The sequence below is a fragment of the Rhopalosiphum padi genome, chromosome 3 (genome assembly GCF_020882245.1).
Source record: "Rhopalosiphum padi isolate XX-2018 chromosome 3, ASM2088224v1, whole genome shotgun sequence".
Classification (NCBI taxonomy): Eukaryota; Metazoa; Arthropoda; class Insecta; order Hemiptera; family Aphididae; genus Rhopalosiphum; species Rhopalosiphum padi.
The window spans coordinates 55,383,841-55,410,930 of NC_083599.1; the positions used below are offsets into that span (position 1 = coordinate 55,383,841).

The window sequence follows — 27,090 nt, forward strand, 5'->3', positions numbered from 1 at the left end:
TGCTTTCAAATGCAATGTTTTTGTCAAAAATTATTTCAACCTATTGTACGTGTATACTACGTAATAGTAAAATAAATTACCTTACCTAATATAGCAATATCAAAAAATATAACATGAAATATACTTAGTGTTGTATCATGCTGATGTCGATCGTCTCCGTTTAAAATCGTTTTTCTTGTACACCGTATATCATATTGAACTTGAATTTAATACATTCATTAAAATGATCCACTCGACACCTATAGTAACGCAGATCAATACTCACTTGTCAACTTTTTTTATTGTTATTCAGTCTAAAAAATTAATTAATTAAAAATAATATATCATAACGTATTTTCATCGAACCATGACAGTGCAACATCACGGATGACTGCTGATACAAAAACACTGTGTTTATGACTGACCTATGTTATATTATAATGATAAATTTGTAAAATCGTACTTTTTTTTTAATACATTTTTGTTTAAACGTAATTGAAATACAATTACGACAATAATAATTAGGTATTTAGGCACTTAATATTTTCAAAAGGGCTAACACTTCTTTTTAATTTTTTCATGGTGTGGGAGAAGGGGGGGGGGTCTTAGGCCCCCGATTTCTACCCATGTATTTCAGCAGGATCCTAATCATTACAATGGCAGCAAAAGCTTGCATCCGCATATCGTTAAACGCGACTGCTCTACGTGACAATAAAAATATTATCGCCTATCAGTTTTAAACCGATTAAAGCTGTAATACATATATTATAAGACCCCCCCGTATCATATATCTATATATGCATGTATACGTAAAACCAAACCTAAAAGATCGTTTGGGCGCATCCGAGAAAAATCGGTTTTATAGGCCACAGTGTCACGGAACCGGTTCCGAATCGAACGTCCGGCATCATGCTTGACCCAGATAAGTGCACGCGTATGTATATAATGTAATATTATATTATGTACCTAAAATATCCATAAAATAATAATAATCATAATAGTAATAGTTAAGGTACCTACTGTATAATATGTATCTATACACACACACACGTCATTTTGTCGCGCCGACCGCGTCATCGTAGTTACCCACACGCGCCGGTTTCGTTTGGACGGTCTTAATACACACACACACACGCGCACGCACGCACACGCATACATTTAATATATTTATTTATGTGTATGTATCGTGATAATATACAATATGAAGTCGATCTGCCAGACGAGCGTCTTCAGTCGACCGGCGAACGTTCGAAAGGTAATAGCTGTGTCGTCGTGCACCCACACTTAAACCACGAGTCGCTCGTATCTACACCACGTGCTGTTTGAGACACACCATATGACATAAGTCTTGACGGATTTCTTCATTTAACATCGCAACTGTTATCAGCGACGGTGTACTCGCGGACCTACAGTATAATATATTGATCTTGGGGTTTTTTTTTTTATCTACCGAGAAACGAATTTTTTCCCGAAGGGTTTGTTCAGTATATTGTTTTTTCATTCATGCGATTGCGAACAAAATGACACAACTGTGAGTATACCGTTATTAATTACCTATGATAAGATTTATTAATATCTAACAATTTAGTATGTGTGCACTCGTGCTTATTTGCTCATAATTTGATATATAACATACGGTACAGCCAGTACAGGCAAGGACTAAGATTTTGATGTTACAGGATGAGCAGTGAAATTTTTTTCCAATAAAATAGTCTATAAAATGTATAAATTAATTAATTAATTATTTATTTATTTATTTAATGTAACTTAAGGTTTCTCATATGTATTGTTCTTATATACATTGAAAACTATCGAAAATACTTAATATGCATAATTTTTTTAGTACACTTTTGTAGGTAGTTCAAAATTTGAGAAATCACAAAAATTTAAAAATTTTTTGGTAGTTATAATTACTAAGATTTTAAATTTGCATCCATAATGTTAAGACTTGAATATTTAATAATAAATATTCCCTTGAATATTTTTGACAATTATTATTTATTATTATTAAATACAATGATAAGCACAGACGCACAGTTTTTATTTATAGGTTTTTGAAATTTAAATTTCAATGAAAAAATAAAAATATCAAAATTTCCGTTTAAAAACGGTTTTAGTTATTTTATTGCAATGTATAAAATATAGACCATAGTTTTAACACAACAGCCATGAACAAGACGTTTAAGACGTCTCAAATCCCTCAATCACCTTTTAAATAAAAATTAAAAAATATAAATATGCATTATTTTTGAAAAGGAAATCAATATAAATCTATACGTGTTAGGTATACTGTGCATACATATTTTTAAATATATAAATGGAATTTACAAGTGATCAAATATAAATTGTTTTTATGATATACTTCTGAAATTCATGAGTTCGTATCAATATACTATAATTTTTTTTTTAAATGATTGATTTTAAATTATTTTTAAATATTTCAACTATACTTTCTACAATAATAATTATTAGTAAATTTAACTTAAAATAGTTTCATTTTTAAATGATTGCTTGTTTATCATATTTGATATTAGTTATAATGTATATTGGACAATCTGTTATTGTTTATTATTTTCACAATTATTATGTTATTTTAATTTAATATGCATTATTTTACATGGTAAACGATGTTCATTTTCACGAAAGTACCCAGTGGCGGCGCTAGGGACGAGTAAGGTAGGACCATGGCCCTACTTGAAAATGCCTGGCCCTACCAGTAAACTTAACACTGGCCTGTCCTTAGACATTATAATATACTCATTTTTATTTTTTTGTGGCTCTACCTTATAATTGTTGACCTCCCAAAAAAATCCTGACGTCGCTACTGAGAGTACCTATATTATTATTTATTAGCTATAAATGAGTAAACAGTATAATTTTCATCAAACAAAAATTAGTGAAAAACCAAATATTTTTATTTGTTTTATGACCCGATTAACTTTTATAAATTAATAAAAGTCATAATTTGTATTCCTTTTATATAGCCAAATTATTGGAAATTGGATGTATATCGATTATAGACCATGCTTGGCTTAATACCATTTATTTTTAAATGTATTAATTTGTTTTGTTACAAAACTATTATTGTCGATTACATTATGTTATATACTTAAATCTAAACATAAATGGATGTGTATTATTTATTTTTATTTAATATATCTGATGATTCTTTTCTCGAAAAAAAAGCGGACGAATATTAAGAGGTACTCTTGTGCTACTCACTCCACTCGTTAACTTTAAATACTTATAACTCATAAAATACTCTTCCAAAATATGTCGTTAAAAGGTAAAAATCTTAAAAAATTATATATTTTTTTTTCAAATATCTTGTTTTGTAATAATTTACAATTATTATGTATAATAAATATTTTAATAATTAGTGTTTGAAAAAATAAGTATTTTTTGGTTCAAGAATCATCCGGTATACGTGTACCTATAATCTATATTAGTATAGGTTTTAACTGTTTTAAGTGTTAAACAATAATCTTGTTAACCAACATTTTAAAATTATAAATATATATATGTACTTATTGTACCTATATTATAATATTTTATTACATTAACACAAAGTTAAAATGTAATATATAGTGTGCACCCATACACGTTTTTCTTTTTATTGATTTATCATTTACGTTGAAATAATTTATAATTAATTTAAATTTTAAAGTAGTACGAAACATAATGTCATTCACACGTATTTATATTATATATAATTGATAGAGCATAATAAATATAAATTCATCAATTATAATAGACATATTATTTTATTATTTTATTCAATATAAATTAGTATTAATTATTGATATCTACATTTAGACTAAAAGATTATAGCATCCTTATATTTAACAATAATCTTTGATCTAAAACATTCATACTTATACATAACGTATGCGTTTACGATTATTGTTTCATGTTTCACATTATTTAGTGTCAAAATTATTATTTTTCTTCTATATCTGTATAAAATTATACTCAGTAAAATTTGTAGATATATCGTGTATATTATACGATATAATACGTATGTACCTAATAGTTGTAAATTGTAGTAAATATGTATTGGTAATTAATTACTAATTCCAGTTGTACCGAAGCTGATGCTAATATTTTGATGTGTAGATACAAATGATATTAAAAGTAAAGTACTATTCAGTATATGAAGGGGACGCAAGAGCAAGGGGCATACAATGTGTTTTTTGATGGTTATTTCTTTATTGTGTCCGAAAAATGTAGACAATTTATTTTAAAATTATCATTTTTCTATTGCCCTGAATTCCTTCTTTGACCGTCACACACACACACATAAATATATAAACAGATTTGATCTTTACTTAATTTTTTATAGTTAATATTAATATACCTATTGTAAAAAGTTACCTAGGGGGTCCAATAATATTTGCATACATTCTTATATCATATAATATAATAATATTAATAAAAATACATAATATTATGTTTCTGATGATGGTACCAAACTACCAACCATCATGAGCACCATATTGAGGTGGGTACTAAGACGGGGCATTTGCCTTCCCTTCCCCAAAAAATAATATGAACCAGGCGTTTATAAATAAATAATAAATATTATCATGAAATATGACATATGAATTACATATAAGTTACATACAGCTTAACAGTGGCTGAAATGCACTTATCATACAAAAATATGGTATTTTAATCGCTCGATAAAACTGCAAAACTTTGATTTGATGGATTTTAATTTTGAAAACGGATTCATTAACAAGTTTACTATTGTTTATAGTAGATAAATCGAAGTTCTTTTGAATAATTGTTTTTTCAATTGAAATGATAATGATTGTTTATATTTTTATTATAACATAACAGTTTTTTAAATATTAAAAAAATCACTTTAATTAATAGGAACATAGTAAAGCTGTTAATCAATCTAAATCCAATTTAAAAAATAAAATACGACTAACCCATAACCTACAGTTTTTCAGATAGTACTTTATGTCGTAAAAATGGCTTGAAAACATTGACCATGACATTCACTGACATGTTAAGTGAAAGTACCTACATATATAGTTTGTTGTTCGTTATAGATTCTGAGCGGACCGACGCGCGCGGAAATTTTTACTTATTTTTGTATTTCTCACCAACTTGTGCAGTTTAAAATAATCAATTTTAACTTAAATATATTTTCGAAAGGAGAGGTGTCAACATTTAAAAATTCCAAGTATTTTTTAATAATTAGAAAAAAACAAAAAAAAAAATTATACTGAAATCAGGAATATTATACATTTTTTATCTATTTTAAGTGATTTATAGATACCTACTTTAAATGTTATTTCTAAATTTTTATAAAAAATTACTCTTGATCAAATAACCTGAAAATTAAACACAATATCTCTCATGAATTGTTATTTTAACAATTTAAAAACATTAAAAATAGGTGTAATATTTTTTATAACTGCTTTAGGTTTAAATTTGACAAAATTCATTAAAGTTCTGATATTTGCAAGTTATTTGCTTATTAGAAATTTATAAAATATTACATTTTTGCGTCTAAGGTTTGAATATTTATTAAAAAATTTTACGGACTTGTATTTTTTACGGAAACCCAAAAATCTAGAAAACATATAATAACACATTTTTTTAAAAAAACATTTGAATTTAAATTCTTGACGTTATTTGACATTTAAGCAAAGAATAATAATTTTAGTTATTTTTTTAATACAAAATATTTAGGTATATTCGATATTTGTATGCATATTATTATTATATTTTTTTTTGCTATACACAATAACACTTTCAAAATATTTAGATTAATTTTAAACTATTGTCTATTATATCCGCATTATCAATAGTAAAAAAAAATGTCCATAGTAGCAATATAAATATATCATAAAATATACTTGTCGTAATATTAGACTGCCAAATTGTCTCCGATCAGAATTGTTTTTTCGCATGCGATATTCATCATTGAATTCAAATTTAACACATCCATCATCACTACATTGACCTACTCTGCAATAACGAGGTATATTCGATGACTCCTACTGTACAGTAGAGCAGTTACCTACTTTCCCAATTTTTACTACTATGTTTATTTTAAAATTTGTCATGGATAAATTTTTAAAAGTTCGAAAGTTTGAGTTCAAGCTTAAGTATGAAAAGTTCGTGAAAAAAATTATACTTGAGATCATGCCAATTTAAGTTCGACCCATTCCTAAGATAAACTATTCATACGGACATATTATATGATTTCCATAATAGACACACTAATAATATCTTATAATTGTAAACCTTTTCATACTATGAAGTCACCAAAATACTATTTTAAAAATTGATCATTTTCCTATATTTTTCTTCTTATAACACGGCTAACTGCGCTCCACCTACAGAACATTTAATGTAGAACACATCCGGGTGACCGGGTAGCTTGCTTTAAATTAAATTATGATTTACTATAACTTGGTCATGTTTAAGTCGTAACAATAACTATAGGTAATAAGTTAGGCATTAAAAAAATTGTAGAAACATAAAAATGTACTTAATGGCACATATAATATCACTTTTCTTTTCAAAATCAAAAGTTAAGTATAGATTAAAATTAATTTTTATTGTTTATCAAGCTTTTATTTAACAATTGAATCTTTCTTATACGGCGATACGTTAAAAAAAAACCATCCATTGGACGTTGTGGACATCACCCGAAACGTACACGATAGCCAAATTTTATTATTACAATAAACGGTTTACGTTTAAATAATACGTCGTCATCAGGAAAAATTTTATCGAATAGATTTTAATTGTATATACTTATTGTTATAAGCTGTCTGGCTGAATCATAACAACGAATGATGACAATTAGTCGGATTTCTATTGATTTCTATTGTGCGCACGTGTGACGGATTTTGTTCACGGCGAATCATGTATTATATTAATATATTATATACCTACTTGGCGGCTACCTACTGCAGCGCAATGATGTACCGGTTAAACGATTTACGTATACAACATAAGCTATATATTTACATACGCGGATAATTATTTCCGTTTCAGGTCATCGCGAAAAATTATAAAACGGCAACTTCTGCAGACTGCACATCAGCCAAACCATAATATGGTATATACTGATTATTCAATAATTATATCTAATGAATAAATATTAGACAGCGTGATATATATTATAACTATTATTATTTAGATATTAAAAAAAAAAAAAGAAATTGGGAAAATTTAAATTATGTATTACTATTAACATTATCAAAAGAATATCCGTTTAAGATATTACTTATTATAGAAATTTATTATAATATCACGAGTAGAATTAATTTAAAATATTGATTACACAATGAATAATAAGTAATAACAAACGAAAAATAGTGTCAATCGACGGATTCGATGAACTATCGAGTATCGGGATTAATTATATATTATAAATTATAATATTATGTCGACCACCATAAATTACTATACGCCGATTGCCAAGGTTGTATTAAATTTAATTAGGTATAAATGTCTAAATGCAATAATCATACTAACAGTTGACAATTTGGCATTACGAATAATATTTATATAATTTTAATTTAATATTATTATTATATCCAAGCACAAATTATTAACCTATAACCAGTGATAGGTTAGGTACATTTGAAAGTAAAGCAGGAAAACACTGTAAATTGATGAACTAAATCGACAGGAATAATATACGCGTATATACGAATGTACTATAGTCAAGTCTCCATGTGTACATAGCTTTGAATTTAAATCTAAAAAAAATTAATAATACAAAACTTTGGGACTTTTATAATTAAAAAAATGTAAAACTTACCTTCGATATACACGCTTTGTCACTATATTATAGTTCATTACCATTGGTATTCGGTACATTCTCTTAATACGTTCACGAGATTAGTCCGCCACAAATCAAAATAATAGTAATAAATAATCATTACAATGAAATAATGTGATCAATATTGCTGCAGGTTTATTAATTGCAGTCCGAATATTGAATATGTCTTATATATTATACGTCCTATATTGTTGAAGCGTTCTGCGTTCAATATTAATAATGTTCGAATTGATTTATCATCATCAAAGTAAATTGTACTGTATACCTATGTATATATATATATATGTACATAATGCGATATCATCGATTACGTGCTCGTATGTACCTACCTAATTATTTCGATAGAATAACGAATTATTGGGAACTATTTTTTTTTTTATAATTGAAATCGAAATTGGTCCTTAATCACATCTTCCGGATCACATAAATCGGCCAATATGTAATGCACGCAAAACCGCGCTTAACCGTACGGGAAACTTTTGTGGTAAAATCAGTTTTTGCGTTTCGAGTTCGATCGTTTCGTGGTAGTTCGTTTTCCTTTCTATTCGTTCTATTCGTGTTGGATTGATGCCAAATCGAAAAAATTTGTTGGATTTAGAACAAACAGAATAAAACGGGTTTCGCGGTGCATTTCCTGTGCACGTCATCCAATAAAAGATTTCACTCACCGGTTGGCCTATAAAATTACGTGCAAATATAACATAAATATATAGTCATCGAGTCAAATCTAAAATCGAATGGTATAGAAAGAGTAAAAATGAAAACGAAAATAATCGCAGTCTATTTGCAGCGAATACAAAACTCTATATAATAATAAAGATGTATTTATTTTTCTTCGCGTATATAACCAATATATCATACCGAACCTGACCTTCTCGTCTAGAATACATTTGATTTGTTGAATTATAATGCAGTACCGATATATACTTACTTATACAGTTTCTAACTACACGTCCTAAACCATAAAAATAAGACAAACAATTTTGATTTAACTCCATAAAAATGCATATTATGTATCGAGATTCTTTAATGTTTATTATGACCCTGTCGTATTTAAGTCAATAGGCTGACGAGTGACAGGCTTTAGTCAACTGCCTAATTTGTGTCTATAAATTGTTATATCTTCTAAGCATGATGCATGTGTTTCTGCATATATAGTAATTTACGTACTGTGCGTGAATATTCCTTAATAATGTCTGTAATTAAAGTCAACCGTGGGAGAAAATTTAGCAAGCTAGAAATTATAAAATCACGTCTTCATTTTAGCGTATTCGTCGATAATATAAAACTGTATCTGTATTATCGTATTTTGTATATGTTTCGTGTACGGGGTTTTTTCTTCCTCGCGCATGTATTATGATGCAATAACAATATGGAGATATCGGGATTAAACACGCGTATGGGTAACCATACACTAAGCTTAAACACTGCAATTGGTGTATACATGAATACATAATATATGTATGCAAAATACTCGGGAAACACACGGAACTATAGTATATAATGTTCATTTTGGAACGTAATTTTTACCCATTTATAAGTTCGAGTGAAACTTACACATATATATTTATATACAGTGGTGTATTGATAAGTATACGCCATATATTTTTTAAAAATATATCTTAAAAATAAAATTTTCTCGTAGCGCTAGAAAATTAGCCAATAAACCTACCTACTTGTTTTTCGCTCCTGAGTTCAGGAAAGTTAACAATTTTATTTGGGAAATGGTGATAATTTCTAATGCAGTAAGGAAATTATATTATTGCCTAGGAATTTTTATTATTTCCTTTTCTTTAAACGTAATATTGTGTGCATCGATTTTCAAGCTTTTCTGTAGCCTTTATTAACAGATAAAAAAATAAAATACACATTTAAAATAAATAATCCGTTTAGTCATCCGCAGACTATTCCTATGTACAGTAGTAAAATGCTTAAGTGCAATCAGTCAGTTTTGATTTTTTTTTTTTTTTAAATCAACCAAAAAGCAATTATTTGATTTCAGGTCTCTGGACAGAAGTTAATATTTTAATTAATTAATTGTTTTAAAACATTATGATCACATTTAATATAAACATATATGGTATGTGGATAGGTAAAAGTACAAAAGTATATAGTTGATAAGTATAATAAACATAAAAGTAACTATGTTTTGTTTTCAAAACATGTTAATATAGTAACTCCTGGGCTCCCACGCGTGTCTTCTTAGTGGGGCCCAGTATTTCATTATATGAAATTAAAATAAAATAAAATAAAAATAAATAAATAAAAAGTAAATTAAACGATTATATTATAAGACATATATCTATGAACTTGAATAAATGTATACAAAATTATTTAAGATTTATTAAACTAAATAAATATCTATAAATTAGTGTACACTGTAAAAATATCAATGATTAGGTATAATGTTAGGCATTACAAATATAGGTACGATAATACTTGATTTTTGTAGATGAAATGTCGAAACAATGAGTTGTTAATTTTTTTGGCTACTACTTTGCTTACTTGGTTACTTGTATAGTTGTATATATTGAATATAACTGGTGATCTTTAAGTACATAACATTATTGTTTATGGCAATTTATTTACGCGGCTACACATACATTATTATCGTAATAGGTACCTATAACTTATAACAGTACGTAGGTACATACTTATCCCAGCGTATTCGTATAGCACTATAGCGTCAAAATATAATTAATATTATAGGTACTTACATCGTACATAGAAAGTGCAAATACAATAAAATGTATTTTATAAGTTATTATTTTCTGCTGTAAGCAGTTTTTTTTTTAATCAAAATCTCGTGGTATAAATAGCCTTTACTTAAAAAAATTTAAATTTCACAGATACACAAAAATTAATTTTTCCTGATAATACCGTAAAACATTTTTTTTATATACATGACTTAAATATTGAATAGTTTATAATTTTTGTCAATTAATTAAGATATCGAACTAATGAGAACACTTAAATTTACAAATAACTCGCCACTTGTTTATATTTATGTGAAACATTTCTATATCCTTTAATTGACTATCAGACGATTCAGCATATTTTAATTAATTAAAAAAAGAGATTGTTAAAGTAAGTTATAATATAATAAATTTAAATACATTATACATACATAAAATGTAATAAATAAAAATAATTAATAATTGTAATCTTAAAAAATATATCAATTGTCGTTAGCCATCATATTCTAAATAATTAAATAGATTAGCATAGGTATATATTTTATATTTATTTTTAATGTTCACTAAGTATTTTGTATATCTATTTTTATGGTTATTTATTTGTTATACCTTGTTCTACCAGAATACATTATAATAATGCATCTACGACTTCTTCACAACTCAACATTTTTAGACCAAAAAACGACTTATCTGGACCATACAACTTTTATATACTTTTTAAAGTTGATTTTTACTGGGTTAGGGTCAACACCAATTATTTCAGTGTAATTTTTATATTTTATGTAGCAACGACAGAAAAATATATATACAGTACCTCCGTTAAAAGAACCTTCTATTATCCGAACTGCAATTAGCGTATGCGAACATTAAAACTCGTATCCGCGAATGGGCAGAAAAGCGCGTTGCAGTCCATCGTCAAAATATAAAAATCGATCATTTTGTCAAAAAAATATAACAAACATTATCTGATATGTATGTAATGTATTTCAAATAATGTAATGTATATAATTCTAATAAAATATTAATAATAATAAATATGTATGTACATATTATAAAATATTTAACTGTTTTTAAACAATTTTTTTTTTTTTAATTTCTAATATCCAAACTTTTTTATATCCAAACTAGGTGAGGTCCCAATTAGTTCGGATAATCGAGGTTCTACTGTATAAATTAAACGTTTTCAAACATATAACTAAAAATTCCGTTCTCAATCGTATTTTACCGGAAATTATTACACCTACATTATTATAATTATTATCATTATTATATTACTTAAGTATTGTGGGTATCTTAATCCCTAAACATTTCTTCACGATTGACTGTGTCACCAACATCTATCTTTGGTACTATTATAGTGACAAGCGCCCTATTCGGTTTCGTCTAAACACTAAAATTAAACAACTAAACAATCAATGAGTGGTATTGAATATTAAAATGTGTATAATATAATGTTTCTCTAAATACCTGATGGACACGAAATGAGATTCGAATCGAAGATGTATATGAAACTGTTAGAAGTAAGCGCCATATTATTATGTGATACGAGAGTGTGTTTAACACTTAAAATCCATTATAGTTTTTTTAACGATTTTAGAATATGCCCAGTCATTGCTCATTAGTCACTATATATATATATATATATATATATATATATGTATATACATAAATATTAATTTATGTGTGTATAAACCATCTCACCGTCTGCGTGTGTTCGATTTATCGACGGCTTCGCTTGTTAGCATGGCATATATATTAAGAAGCGAGACGGATATGTTTTACGTATTGCGTCTCTGTGTATATGATTAAATTATTTTCAATAATTAGAAGGAATCAAGTATAAAATATTTCATAGAATACGATCGCTATACCTACCAGATGAAATTCGCGTGAACCCGTCACGAATTCTATTATATTGTTATTGTACGCGATGTGTTTTAGCATATGATTATACGTAGCTGCGAAATTAAAATTATTAATACCGTGTTGATAAACCGCTGGGATGTAGGATGATTCTGCAGTATATATTTATATAATTATTGACGACATAAATTTGCGGGTCGGTAAAATAGTTTTTCCGGACCGAATTGTTTTCATAGTCTGCCGTACTGTTCTATGTATAGGAACCACATTGAATGGCAAATCTAAACTCTAAACGTTATTTCATAATCTATTTTTTTATTTGCACATAATTATAGCGATGCTACTGTTGAATAATGTGATGACCCGGGCTCGGATTTAAAGCACTAAAAATAAATGAAATATGCGCTATGATATGACTTAAAAAATCTTAAAATAAGCTCTATAATATGTCCTAAAAACATGAAAAATAGCAAAAATAAAATGTATTCTTGTCATAATCAAAAAAAAAAAAAAATTATATTTATCAACTAAAGATTATTTATGAATTAATAAGTACATTTATAATTAATTAAAAACTACTGTTTGTTTACATTTTTAATTACTGTTCGATAGGCCAATACGCCGGACTACTTAAAAATAGACTTTAATATGAACGAAAATGTGGGTATTTTTCGTATTACCTATGCACTCAAAAATTAAAATAAATGAAAACATTTTTATAATTTTATACCACATAATATAAACTAGATTTATGAAAATACAAAATAAAACGTTATATTAAACAAATTAGCAAAAACTAGCACCAAAACTTGAAAAATAGCACTAAAAACCTAAAATACTTCAAATATGCAAAAAATAACATTATAAAATTTCATATTTGGAGTCCCTGGGGTGCATAAAACAAATGTATAGCTCACTCTGCTATTTTTATCTATATCTTATAATAATTAGCAAATGCTATAAGATCCGAGCCCTGATGATGATATATACCGGCTATACGGCTATATACCTAATCAAAATTGTCTTCCTATAAACGACTATATAATTTAGCCAAACGCTAAATTGTTTTAACACACATTTATATCGCGCTGTTTTTGTTTTTAATTTTATTACAGCTGCAGCTATATGCACCGGGATTCCGAATTTCCGAGGAACTACAACATATTTTTTTAATATCGTTGATACATAATCGCTCTCGGCATTCGACTACAGTAGATTATAATGTATGATAATAATTAAATGCAATCTGTATTGTTACCTTCAATGTACATATTACGCACTCGGAGCTGTTATAAACGTATGTAAATAATTAATATGTTATGACATTAGTTTTGTAGTGTAAAAATTACATGTTAAGAAGTACAACAGAGGTGTAATATCTAAGAGGTTACGAATTTATTTATGTATTTGGTTATCCAACGTTTAAATTATTATAATACCGCGCGTACGGTATACTTAAATATTAGTCTTATTCATATAAATGCATAAAATCATAGCAAACCTAACTACCTATATAATCTCCTATTCGTATATGGTCATTTAAAAAAAAAATATAATTACAATACATATAGCTTAGATTATAAATAATAATATAAGTATGTATTTGTAAATACGAGATTAAATTGTTTTGATTTTTAAACGGTTTTCTGCAGGTATATTAGTACCTACTGGCCAGTTCAAAAGCAATTCTCCTGAAACTCGGGGGGGAAAGTGGGGCTGAATCTGTCGGCAATAGGTATTAAATTTAAATCGCGATGGTACTAACATAGTAACATCGTGGTGTATTAAAAAAACGATAAATCATTTCGATTTAACACAATAATTTTAATATTGATTTGCATTGTGCTATTAAATTGGCGCCGCTTTCATTTATATAATATATATACTACATAGGTACGATTGAGTCGATTGACCACTTGACCTCTCGCAGCTGTATGCTAAATGCCTAAATCAATATTCGTTTCGGAATAACTCACGTGGCCTATTATAAAAGAGAAAATAAATAATATTATCAACCGCCTCGATGCCACCTGCAGTGCGTATACATTTATAGTAATGACATTGAGTATACTCAATGGTAATGATCAGTGAGACAGTGAATAATAATTATTATAAATATCTACCGGGCATAATTATTATTTTTACGGGTAATGATTTCGACGACAACGCACAGTCCAATTAATTTTTTATCCATCATATCCGTCGACAATGTCATTATTGTTTATTGGACGTAGACATTCATATGTGTTAAACCTATATAATATGTAAGCACCAGGTACGGTCAGACGATCGTATCACTTGTATTAGGTGACATGCACTAAAACCCGCTATCGTCAAACACTCTTACTTCCGTGTTCTCCAATTCTCCATAATCTGATTATAACAGTCTCAATTTCTTAGTCTGCACTGTTAATACTTAACGTGAACTATGATAGTAAACGTTTATTGGTTTAACGTCCTAATCTATTGAAGACCTCGTCGACCACATGATCATTCCGGCACTATTTGGTTATAAAGGTATAGAACGTTAAATTATTGTAAGAAAAGTCTTAACACAGTATTAGATCGAGTACACTTATATCAATGCTTCAAAATAAACGTAAAATAATGCACACTAGTCCGTGTTATAGTCGTTGCCAGCATCCACATAATATATAATAACTACTGTTACACACACGGTCCAACAGCAATACTCTCTCGTATTCGTCAATTCGTCTTGAGTCGTGACAGTAACGTTTTATTAAAATATATGTATAGTCAAATCAGTAAATTTTGTCGTCTCGGTACATATTTGCTTTATTGGTCTAATCTTGGTTATACCTATAAATAATTTACTTTGCTAAACTGCAATTATTACTATACGGTCTATACGAGTACTAACATTTCATAAAATATTTATTAATTACTATCTGCAATCTACAACAAATAACAATATATAGGTACCTATACAGTCTATACAACTGGTATGCTATATCGCGTCATAACTTCTTTGGAAAAATAGCGAAATGCCAAACAATATTTGCATAATATTACAAAGTGCTGCAATAGCGTTGTTTATTGTTGTTCGTTAAAATTAATCTACAAAGACAAATTAATTAAATAGCGTATATATTATGCCTAGAAGATATATTTATCGCTCCTCTGATTCAGTTGCAATATTCTACTGCTATTTGTGATGCACAATAAAATATTAATATGTGCTCGAGGAAATCGAAATCGAAAACTATTTCAGTTCACAATACATAATAGGAACCTACACGCGGGAATTCAATAACTATGATTATGATAGTATTATATATATATAGGTATCTTTACAGTATACAGGTGTCTATTATTTTCAAAAAATCGTTTCTTCTATCTGTTAATAAAGGAGAAACCACGTTCCCGATTCGCAACAACGGCGACAAGCAAACAATATAACATAATAGGCAATAGTCAATCCATCGTCTGTAAATATATATGTATATTATAAATGATAATAATAGAATTATACGATCGCGTGCCACGATGCACACAGCCACACAATCATTTGAACTTTTTAGGTACACGTATTGTATACGTAATATCTACATGGCTATATGGCTGTATACAATACATACTGATTTGAAAAATTAATAAATAAGTGAATAAAGAATTACCGTAGTAATAATAAGCCATATCTAAGAGCGTTTTCTGCCTTTCTATAGTACAGTCAGTACATAGATTGGCAAATAATTTCTGTTGGAGTCCGGTAGATTAAAACAATGAATAAATGAGGACCAAACAAAAAATGTGTTTGTTGAATCTTTATAATAAATTATAGTTACATAATCTGATTAAGATATTTTATTGACGGTCCAGATTTCTGCTTTTTTTGTCGGTCCGACCGTTGCTATAGTATATATTTTGATATTAAACGGTTTAACGAATAAAAATAATTCACGATTAGGTAAATACTAATTTTTTACAATGTTCATTTGGTGGCGGGAAAGGGCTATAATGTTTATATATTTTTTATTTCTATTCGCTGTAAATTGTGTCACATATTTAATTTTTGATGAAAACCGTGGGTAAAGTGTATTTTATACATGTGTAAATTTAGACCCTGGTCCATTTTTTGGATACCTATATAAAGTATGCCCTAAAAAATATATTTTATATTCAGACGTTAATTATGTGTGGGAAATATTTTGCAAACTCAATATTTTCCTTATTATTTGTCAGACTTAAGACTGGAAATCTATTAATACTGGTTTGGTTAAAAATATTGGCTTTGCTGTACATCATATGTTGTATATTATGATTAAAAATTAGTAACTATATAGTCTACTATATAGTAGATAACATGAAACTAACCATATTATAAATGTCTCAAATTGTTAACGTTTTTAAAACAATCATACCTACATTTACTTAGAATATTATACTATATAATCGAGACTTTTTTTGGGAGACGCGATTTACTTACTCCGGATATTTCAATATTATCGTTATCCTTTCTCTTAATTATTTTGATGAATGACCAAATTTTCTCATAAAACAAAACATAAATAATAAAAAATTATAGTGGTTTATTAAAAATTAATTACCTACTTTATTATTTTACTAGTATATTACTTTCTAAATATATGTCTTTATAATAACGAGTATTCTCAGTGGGGCCCAGTATTTCATTATATGAAATTAAAATAAAATAAATAAATAAATAATATAGGTATTCCGGTTTAAGTGGTATAAAAATAATATCTTAAATTGTGTTATAAATAAAATACAAAATATGTACATTATATTATATGTCGTATAATATACGATGTACACAAATTAAAATAAAATGATTTGCCGATTAGTCAAATTACTAATGGGACATATTATGCGGGGGAAAGACCTCCCACTGGCCAAAGCTTAGTATCGCGCTGCTGATAGGCAGGTACACTGCATGTCTACAAAGGAATTGCATATTATAAGTGAGGAAAAAAATAATGACACATATATAATTAAAGAAAATTATAATATCATCATCGTTAATAAATAATAAGGTTTAGAAAACATGATTCAATTCCATAAATAAGTTTCGTTAGTGATGTATCATTGATAATAATACTTATTGGTTATTGTAATAATTGAGTAAAAGCGAATAGTTAATAAAATAAATAATATATATGTATTGCAATCATAAATATATACAAGTTGTAGTCGTATATAAAAATTAAAAAAAGAATACCTTGTTTATAGCATTTATGTAATTTAGTACATATAAATAAAATACTAATAAATAAGTATTTACTATTAGATAAACGTGTTTAAAAGTAATTTAATTTATGTATTTTAATTGTTTCGGGCCATTGTTTTAAACTACTAATTAATTTTGTAATCAACCGGCTATTAGGATGATGCGCTTTATTACAAAGAGAATCCAACATTTATTTTTTTATGCGTGTAATTATATACTATATATACATTTAAACACCTGTATTACAATTTAACAGTTGATTAATCATGCTATAAAAATTAAATTATAGTTTGTTATATCTGCAATACTTTGGGCCATATTAGGTTTTAATATAAATTAAACGTTTGGTACCCGCAATTGGTATAGGTACATTTTTGCGTAACACGCGTACATCTATAAAAAATAAAAATAAGTAAACCAAAAGTGTGACGTAACTAATTACCTTTTCAAATGATTGATTTGGAGTATTCGATCTATAATCCGAGCTTTTGCAACTGATGACAGAACCTAATGATCTATTTTTGTTAATAGAAAATCAGTATTTAAAAAAACTTATTCATTAATGATTTACGGTGATGACTGATTACACTTATGTGTGATAAACATAAATTAATCAATGAACATTTATTGAAATATTTGAAATTCATCATATTTTATTGTATTCATATTTGTATCTATATCTAGTATCTGGACTAATCACTATCTTTTGTTAAACAACTTTTTGTAATACATCGTTAATTACTATCGAATGTACATATTCGAATACATTGCTAATAGACCTATTTCATGATCAATTTATTAATTGAAAAATAATTTATTTTACTATTGATATCACGGCAAATTAATCTAATTTTTTTCCAAAAAAATATTATATTTATTATATTATTAATATTTAATTGTTATTATAATAATAATTTTTTATATTATATTATTATTGTTAAATTTATTATTAACTTTTAAAACAATACCATTTTACCATAAAACAGTTTAGATTCGTGGCATAAAACTATAAATAAATGTATAAATCATAAAATTAATAAACATATTTTAAAATTATTAAGTTTTAAGTCTTCATGAATAATGTTTTTTAATTTATTATTACAAAATAACTAACATCGTTATTCATGGTTTAAATGTGCAATTTTGTTCAAGTTTTAACTCAAATATCTACAAAAAATAACTGACGTCTGACACTAAGTATATTTGTTTAGATTTTTTGGTTCTAGTAAATATGAATAATAAACTATTTATGAGAAACATTGTATTAAATGTTTGAATCTAAGTTATAACAATTGAAGATTTTAAAAATTGTTTACTAAAAAATACTCGTAGTTTGTAAATTATGATTTTGACGTACTTTGAAGTTCGAATTCATAAAAAAAAAATATATGTATTTTCCAATATTTTTATACGGATATATATACTCGTTTGCGGTATGCGTATTTATACATATCTACAGATTATATGGGATCTTGTATTAAACTTACCTACGAACAAATAGTTTTAAATTAAATATCTATAAGAACTAAAAAAAAGATATTCAAAATAGATTGATTAATTTACTCAAAAATATCGCAATAACAAAGTATAGAACTAAAACTTTTTACCGTATAAATTTTTTGAAAACAGTATTTAAGTAAAAAATCATTGTTAATTATAATTATTAGGTATATAAAACTATAGATAAATATAAATTAACAAGACGAAATTAATTTAATTGATAAAAACAAATGAAACAATCGTTGATGAACAATAAGAATCATCTTAAAAAATAAATGAATAACTCCCGTCATATACAGAGCACAGAACAGTCAGGTGAAATAACTACACGTGTACAGAGGCGCTAATATAATCTATCACCGACTACCAAGTCGTTACCGTTCATCGCTTTTTATAACAGCAGCATGACGCATTAACGCCTAACCCCGATTCACAGCTATTCGTCATTTGTCGTATCTTATGCCTTTATCGTATATTCTAATTGGCTGTTTTAATCATGATATCATTAATTATAGCCGCGAATCCGCGATCTAAATAGAAAAATTACCAGAGTTGGGTTGAGCTCAACTTTTGGCCACGACACGACAAATGACGCCGTACCAGTGAATCGTTCTTTAAGCTTTCCGCTAACCATAATTGTTTCACCAACAGAGTTTTTCTTGTCACTAGGAGTAGAAAAGCTGTCCGCACAGCAGTTTTATTCGCGTTTACAATTGTGCAGCTGTTGCCGCTGCATTCGTCCGCGGTCGGCGATAATACCGGCGCGACCCATGCACCGTCGGGCGCCGAATTCCTCCACAGCGTCATTGGCAACATGCAACGACCTAACCGCAAGGTGTTTAACGATCGAATCGACGTCCAAGAATACATACCCGACGATATCCCGTACAACCCACCTTCTGACGAGATAAAAATGCTGTCGAAACAACCGTTCCATTTCAACGTATGAAGGCCAATTTCATTGCACATTTTATACTTAATAAATAATAATACCTATATATTTTTAATATAATATTGGCCCAAGAGATGGGCTGTCAATCGCGTCTTGTTAATGTCTATATTTATCGTTTACTGTTCACAGAATCAGGCGAACCGACCTGTTCAGACCGATGCCAACAAAAACAGAGTGGAGTTATTACTTTCGCAAATAGCGCCTCAGTTTTTAAAAAACGAATTTGCCGAATCACAAAATCGAATAGTTACTCAAGAAGCTCCGCAACAGTTTAATCCGGTTCCCAACAGTCCACAAAATATAATTGACGCTCTTGCAAGTGAGTCTCAAACAAATAAATCAAAACAATATATATAATCATTAATAAGTACTATAGTATTATCACTTGACACTTGTGAATATCATGCATATATAGATTATCTATTAAAATAAAATACCTTTATTTATAATTTCTATTTTCAATTTAATCACTGAAAGTGTAGACAAATAAGCATGGATACGTGGTTGTATAGTTATTGATTTTATACTTAGTAAAAATATTTGTGGGTATAGCCGTATAGGACATAGGTAGGTACATAGTACATACTGCACATTTAACTGGTAATCCTAGATTAACAATACAATAGTATTTACATGTTTCTAATAACTAAATGTCAATATTTTAAAATTTTTTCAAATAGATAGATACATTTTTGAGTAGCCTGAATGAATTGATGTGAAAATATGTGCATGATAGATATTGTCTTTTAAATAATTATTATTGTAATCATTTTTGATTATCACAAACGCAATGTTTACTTAATTTTCCACTTAAAAAAGTTATAAATTTAATGATATATTGATTTAGCATAAATGTAATTATCTGAACGATTTTTGAGGTAACTTGGTAGGTATATACTAAATAATATTATATAGCGACCAAAATATAATTAAAAATGATGTTGTCGATAAGCGAAACAAGTAAACAAAATAAAAAAAACCCATTTTCTTAACATTTTTAAATTTTTGTAGAAGCCTTTCATTATATGACAGGACAGAATATATATATTATAAATATGTCTACAAACCGCGTCGTTTTGCAGGTGACACGGCGCAAAGACCACCAGACGGCATGATTTCCGGATATAATTATTTCTTTTACCCGCTGGACAACAAGGCGCTGCAGCAGATGCAGAATGGCAATCAGGTGGCGTCGACGACGGCTGTGGCAGACTCGGAACCGGCAAAGTCTGAAAACCATGCGGCCACCAAGCCCCGGGTGGAGCCTCTGTTCGTGGCCATGGCCGGATTCGTGGGCGTTGCGGTGGTGTTCCTCAGCGCGCTCATGTTCATACCGATATTGCCGATACACGCGCTCACCTCTAAGGCGGCGTTGAAACGTGCCCCCGAAGAGCTGGCCTCGCTCACCAAGCTCGTCGCCGAATCCATCGACGGCAAAGACTGCAGCGAGAGGATAGCGTGCGAGGTCGGCAGGGCCATGCGGTCCATGCGAGTGGGCAACAAACCCATCAGGTATACGATCCATACTATTATATGTATTGATATTTTAGTATTATTTGTAAATAATTAAAAATTTCGTGACTTGCGTTGAGGTCCAGAGTTATCTGCAATCCACAAAATAATTATCTCAAATATTGTTTATAATAATAAATAAAACGAATTTTAATAATAAAAACGCACGCAAAAAATATTTGAGTTCGTAAATTAACATCATGGCGTGTAAAAAACAAAATAAAATATAATAATAATATAATATAGTGTATAACAATTTATGTATTAAAGAAGCAACGGCATTATGGCTGTGAATTTGTAAATAAATGCATTATATTTTTGGTTTACTGTAAAATGTAACTTTCTTGATAGGATCTAAAATTAGGGTGAATAACCTAGCTATTATAAAATTTAGAGATATAAGATAATTATCTAGGATAAGAGTGATAAACCATATATGCACTGTACTTCAACGTGGCACGTTGGACATATTATATTCACAGTATGCGAAAATATTTTTTTTCATTGTTTAATCTTGCTGTATAGTGAAAAAAATTAAATAGTGAACAAAATTATTCATTATTTCTAAAAAACATATTCATTGAACTCATTGGCTTCCAAACATAATATTTTTTTACTAGTTACATGGTTTGTTCCAAATAAACTCAATTTTTATATCAACGCGTGTAGTATGTGAAAGTTTATTTTCCACAATGAACTATTTTAAATTAAAACAGGTAAAAAATGTATTATTGGATGAAACGAATGCTATATCTGTTTTTTTTATTTCTTTAAAATATCCAAGACTAATAAAATACATAACTGATTTTAAAATAAGTTCACTATACTTCTTTAAGACTCTCCCATTATCCTGAGAAAAAATTGTTTTTATATACCTATAAACATAATATATTACTGGCACGTACTTTATTTTTAAGACTTCAATTACGTATTAAATTTTAACACGTGATCCATAAAAGGTTCGTCACCCATGAATCATGATCTAGGACATCCACTCTAATTTTAAAAATAACAGAGTAAAATGGACTATTGTAAACACAGTATGTTGAATGTTTACCTAAGATGGAGAAAACACGCGTGGTATTTTTTAAATAAAACATATTATTAAGTACTATTGAATTGATCTGTGACATTTTTTATTTATTAATCCTAATTTTGGTCTTGTTATTTTTTAATTTTTTATTACTTTTTCCGATATTTTTTATAATTTTCGTCAATTAAAAATGTTCACCTATAATTAATTAATCATTTTTTAAGTTTTGTCCTATAAATATTTTACACGTTATTTTTGACACAAGTGTCTACTTAATAAATAATATGTTAATTTAAAAATATTTTACATTTGCAATATAATTTAAAAATAAACGTACAACATTATAAAACCCAAAACATTCATTACTCCGTTCAGAATCCACCTTTTAAAATTTATAAATCATCAACAAGTGGCGCCGGATAATACTTCCTAAGTACTATGTACTATCCGCATTGTGAAGTCATGTGGTTTATCTGTAAACATTTGAAAAATTAGTTTTATTTCTATACTGTATTGGATAGCTTTAAGGGTGGCTTATATAATTATTAAAATTTAATTTGTTTACATTTCATAGTGTTGAATTTATTAAAAATAAATAATTTCTTTTTCGATAATTACTGTCATATTTTATCTATAATACTAATTTAACTATTTTCTCGTAAATTTTATCATAAATATTTGCAGAACTACGCACAAACGGCACAAACCAGCTCATTAAAAACTACATCCGAAACCACCACTTGATTCTAAATTATCATTTATATATTATTATAGTAGACGGTTGGCGGTTTAGATAATAATTATTAATTTAATCCGTCGCTGATAATTAAAAATAAATACGTTTGATAAAACCACCACTTACTTTTTGACTACTTGTCAAATTGTCCAACTCCTTGATGATTAAATTACACATCATTTACAAATATACAATATACATACGTACATGTGCGCCAAAGGTCAAACGGACTCTCGAATCATCGTGTTTGGACGTAGGTGAAGCTACACAATGATGGTATGGACGGGTAGTGTTTTTACTTGACAAATATAATATATTTATTCAATACCTATATACGAATTATTCGTTTTATATTCTTTTTAATTTGATTATCTTATCTAGAGGGCACTTAGTCAAAATTTTACACAATAATGGTGTTTGAGCAATAATTTTTTAAGTTATTTACCAATAACCTAATATTTAAACGAATTTTTTTATTTTTTATTACAGAATGATGGAAATTATACTACCACCAGCGGTTGCAAAACAGCTAGCTCAAATAAGAAGGTCTGCCTCAAAGAAAGAACAGTGTCATTTCATCATGTGCAAAAAGACTGAGGGTACATTGCAATTGGTGGCGAAACTAAAGAAATCTAATAATTTTAAAACTAATCACAACAAAACTATTCACGATGTTAGAGAAATTTTTAACATTTAAGACAGACCATTTTTGGAAATTAATTTATTCTAGATATTAAGTAAATTATTTTATGTTTTTAGGATTACAAAGATAATTAAATATTTTAGTTATACCAAGGCTGGGCAAGTTACTTTTTCCCCACTATATTGTTTTAAAATAGAAATTAATTCAGTTAAGTTTTTAATTATGTATTCGAGTTAAAAAATAATTTAACTAGTTAACGGATACGAGTAAAAATTACTTTCTTCACTATAAAAAATATACATTAGGGTAATTTACAATGAATTTATTTCATGATTTAAACCAAAAACCATAAAAAATTACGCCTATATAAAATAGCCGAATTTTTATTATGTACATTTTTTAAAGTTTTAAGTTACTATGGTTATTGTGAGAATCGATTTTTGACATTTTAATTAAAATTATTTAAAATAATAAATTACTATTTTGCATATTTACTTCAATTAAAAAAATTAAATCAAACAATTATTTAAAAATTGACTTCCACAATAACCTAGAAAAAATTATCAAAAAATGTCACTATTACATTTCTTTTGAAATAACAACGTTTTATAGTAATTAACAGACATTAGTGGCGTGACAAACATGACAAATGATATTTTTTAGCTATTCTGTGCCGTGTAGTTAATACTCTAAATTAGAGTGTTATCCATATTACAAACACATAAGTAAAATAATTTTTTGCCATTTTTTTTTATACTTTTATGGTTATTTATAATTAAGTATGTTTTAACTTTCATCTTAGGTAACATTATTTTAACTAAAAATAATTAAATTATGTAATTTTTAATTATTTTTTTTTAAATTCAAATTGCATGTGAAAAATATTTTTAATTGAAATTATTGTTGTAATTTATTCTGTAGTTGTTATGAAAAAGTTTTTATTCATACAGAAAAATAACTTGTTTCATTGTGATAAAAAGTAACTTATCAATTTAAAGAGTTGGTACATCTTGAAATAAATAAATTAAGTAAAAAGATAAATATGTTTTTACTTAAATTTCAACTTTGAATTTGTTAATGCCCAGCCTTGAATAATGTTGTTGCTTGAGATGGTTTCTATTAATCATTTTCTAAGGAGTATTATATAGGCAACTTGTTATGTCATTCATGTCAATACTATAAAATATAAAAATAATGACAAATAAATTAACGTTCAAGAAATTAATTTCCCTATTTATTTTATTTTGTAAGATGCTTGAAAAATTATTTTAGCAGAACTGATAATTATACTACATTGTGTATTTTAAATAAAAGATAAAAAATAAAGAACAATACATTAATCATATATTTAACAGTTGTATTAATTTTGATAACCTGCTAGTTACCATAATATAAAATGTGTTTGTTGAAGTTGTACAATAAGAATATGAAAAGCAACAAAGTGAAAAAGATAATTTTTTCTGTACCTACTTGTATTATGGATTTATTATGTATTAATTTGTAGAGATTATAAAATAATACTTATTTTAAATTTGTGAATATTTATCATATGTAATGGACAATGGCATGGTAAACTTCTATCTTTGAGTCTAAATGAAATAGAAAATACTAGAATACTTAACATTTGGTTTTGTGCATTACACTAAACAATTTTTAAGTTTTTAGTCTAGAATTAATAATTTATTATTGAATTACCATAAATAATATTTATAAGTAAGGAACGGATTTTATTGTAAATACATATTTTTAATGGAATGAGATATTTTAAATCTGATAAAAATATGTAAAATTTAGATCATTCTAATTGAAATAAGCTCAAATTTATTTTACTTATTTGGTAAATGAGTATATATTTTAGTGATTTTTGATGATGTTTAACATCATCCGCTTCGTCTAAAACAACAAGATAAGTAATTTTTTGACGATCACCAAATTTAATATTCTATGTTATTTAAATGGCATTTATATACTAATTTCCGGTATGCAACTATATGACTAGTTCAATTATCGCACTAGTATGAAGATACTGTATACACTAATGTCGATATTAGTATTAATGGTATTGCCAGACAATAAAAATATAAAATAAGAAAGTGGTACTCGAAAATTGCTTTTGGTAGTATTTGTAGTCGCATTTAGAATGTAGTCACATGTACATCTAATTTCTAATTTTTTAAATGCCCAAAGTTGTGAAATCAAAATCGAAAGTGAATTATTATTTAAAAGAGTTTCCTACATCATTTGTATTACTTTTATTTAATATTTACATATTTTGGAATTTTTATTTCATATTTTAAAAAAAATTGGTACATGTAATGTACATACATCGATTTTTTTATTACAATAAAATCCGTTCCCTACTTAAGCATAATAACAATTAAAATTGTTTGATAAAAAATATTATGTTTTGTTTAATAATCAATTTTCTAATATTCATAAAAATTAATTAATCTCTTTTACTCTTCAATGCATATATTTTTTAATTTTAATAAAAACAACTTGTAATGATCTTATTAAATTTCAAACCTTATTAAACTAAAATACTTTTTATACACTTTCGATTTCAAAAGAGAAAATAATTTATAAAATTTTATGAATTTAGATAGTTAAACTTAAACAATACAAAATTAAATTTTTATGAGCTGAAATATAGTATAGAATATGGAATTTTAGTAAATAATGTAGTATGTTATTTTTGTTTTGTTTTAATGGGTATAATACTACATTTCTACTAAAAGTGTATCTCCTTTTTTTACTAAGAGATTTTAGCGGATAACCGTTTCAACCACATCTTATATACCACAAAAATACATGTAATTGTAATATAATATTAAATATATATATATTCATTTTTATATGTGAAGTGTTAATGTGTTAACAGTCTTAAAAACTATTAAAAACTTAAGATATTTATTTTAAAAACATTTTAAACTATTATAATTTATAAACTTTCACTTTATACTTAATTATAATTTATATGAAAAAATCCAAGTGGTTCACTTAAATTGTCTCACAAGTATTATAGTTTATTATTTTTAATAATCATTTAAAAATATTCATTTAAATTATTTAATTTGCAAATTATAAGTTTTAATGGATACTCTTTATAATATCATAATTTCTGGATATGATCTAAGGTTAAATATATCAG

The 27,090-nt window shown here is 27.2% G+C and overlaps 1 protein-coding gene across 2 annotated transcripts; it reads left to right on the forward strand.

Moving 5' to 3' along the window:
• The first annotated feature begins 1,079 nt into the window (after nucleotides 1–1,079).
• Nucleotides 1,080–25,286, forward strand: LOC132926907 (uncharacterized). 2 transcript variants are annotated; one of them, XM_060991326.1, is made up of 5 exons: nucleotides 1,080–1,510; nucleotides 19,715–20,006; nucleotides 20,145–20,334; nucleotides 21,098–21,527; nucleotides 23,786–25,286. In XM_060991326.1, exons 1-5 carry the CDS (start codon nucleotides 1,500–1,502, stop codon nucleotides 23,991–23,993), a joined length of 1,131 nt encoding a protein of 376 aa, XP_060847309.1. In that variant the 5' UTR covers nucleotides 1,080–1,499; the 3' UTR covers nucleotides 23,994–25,286. The 2 variants fall into 2 exon arrangements, with proteins under 2 accessions (XP_060847309.1, XP_060847310.1); XM_060991327.1 differs by having other exon boundaries at nucleotides 1,084–1,510; nucleotides 19,733–20,006.
• The last annotated feature ends 1,804 nt before the right edge of the window (nucleotides 25,287–27,090 follow it).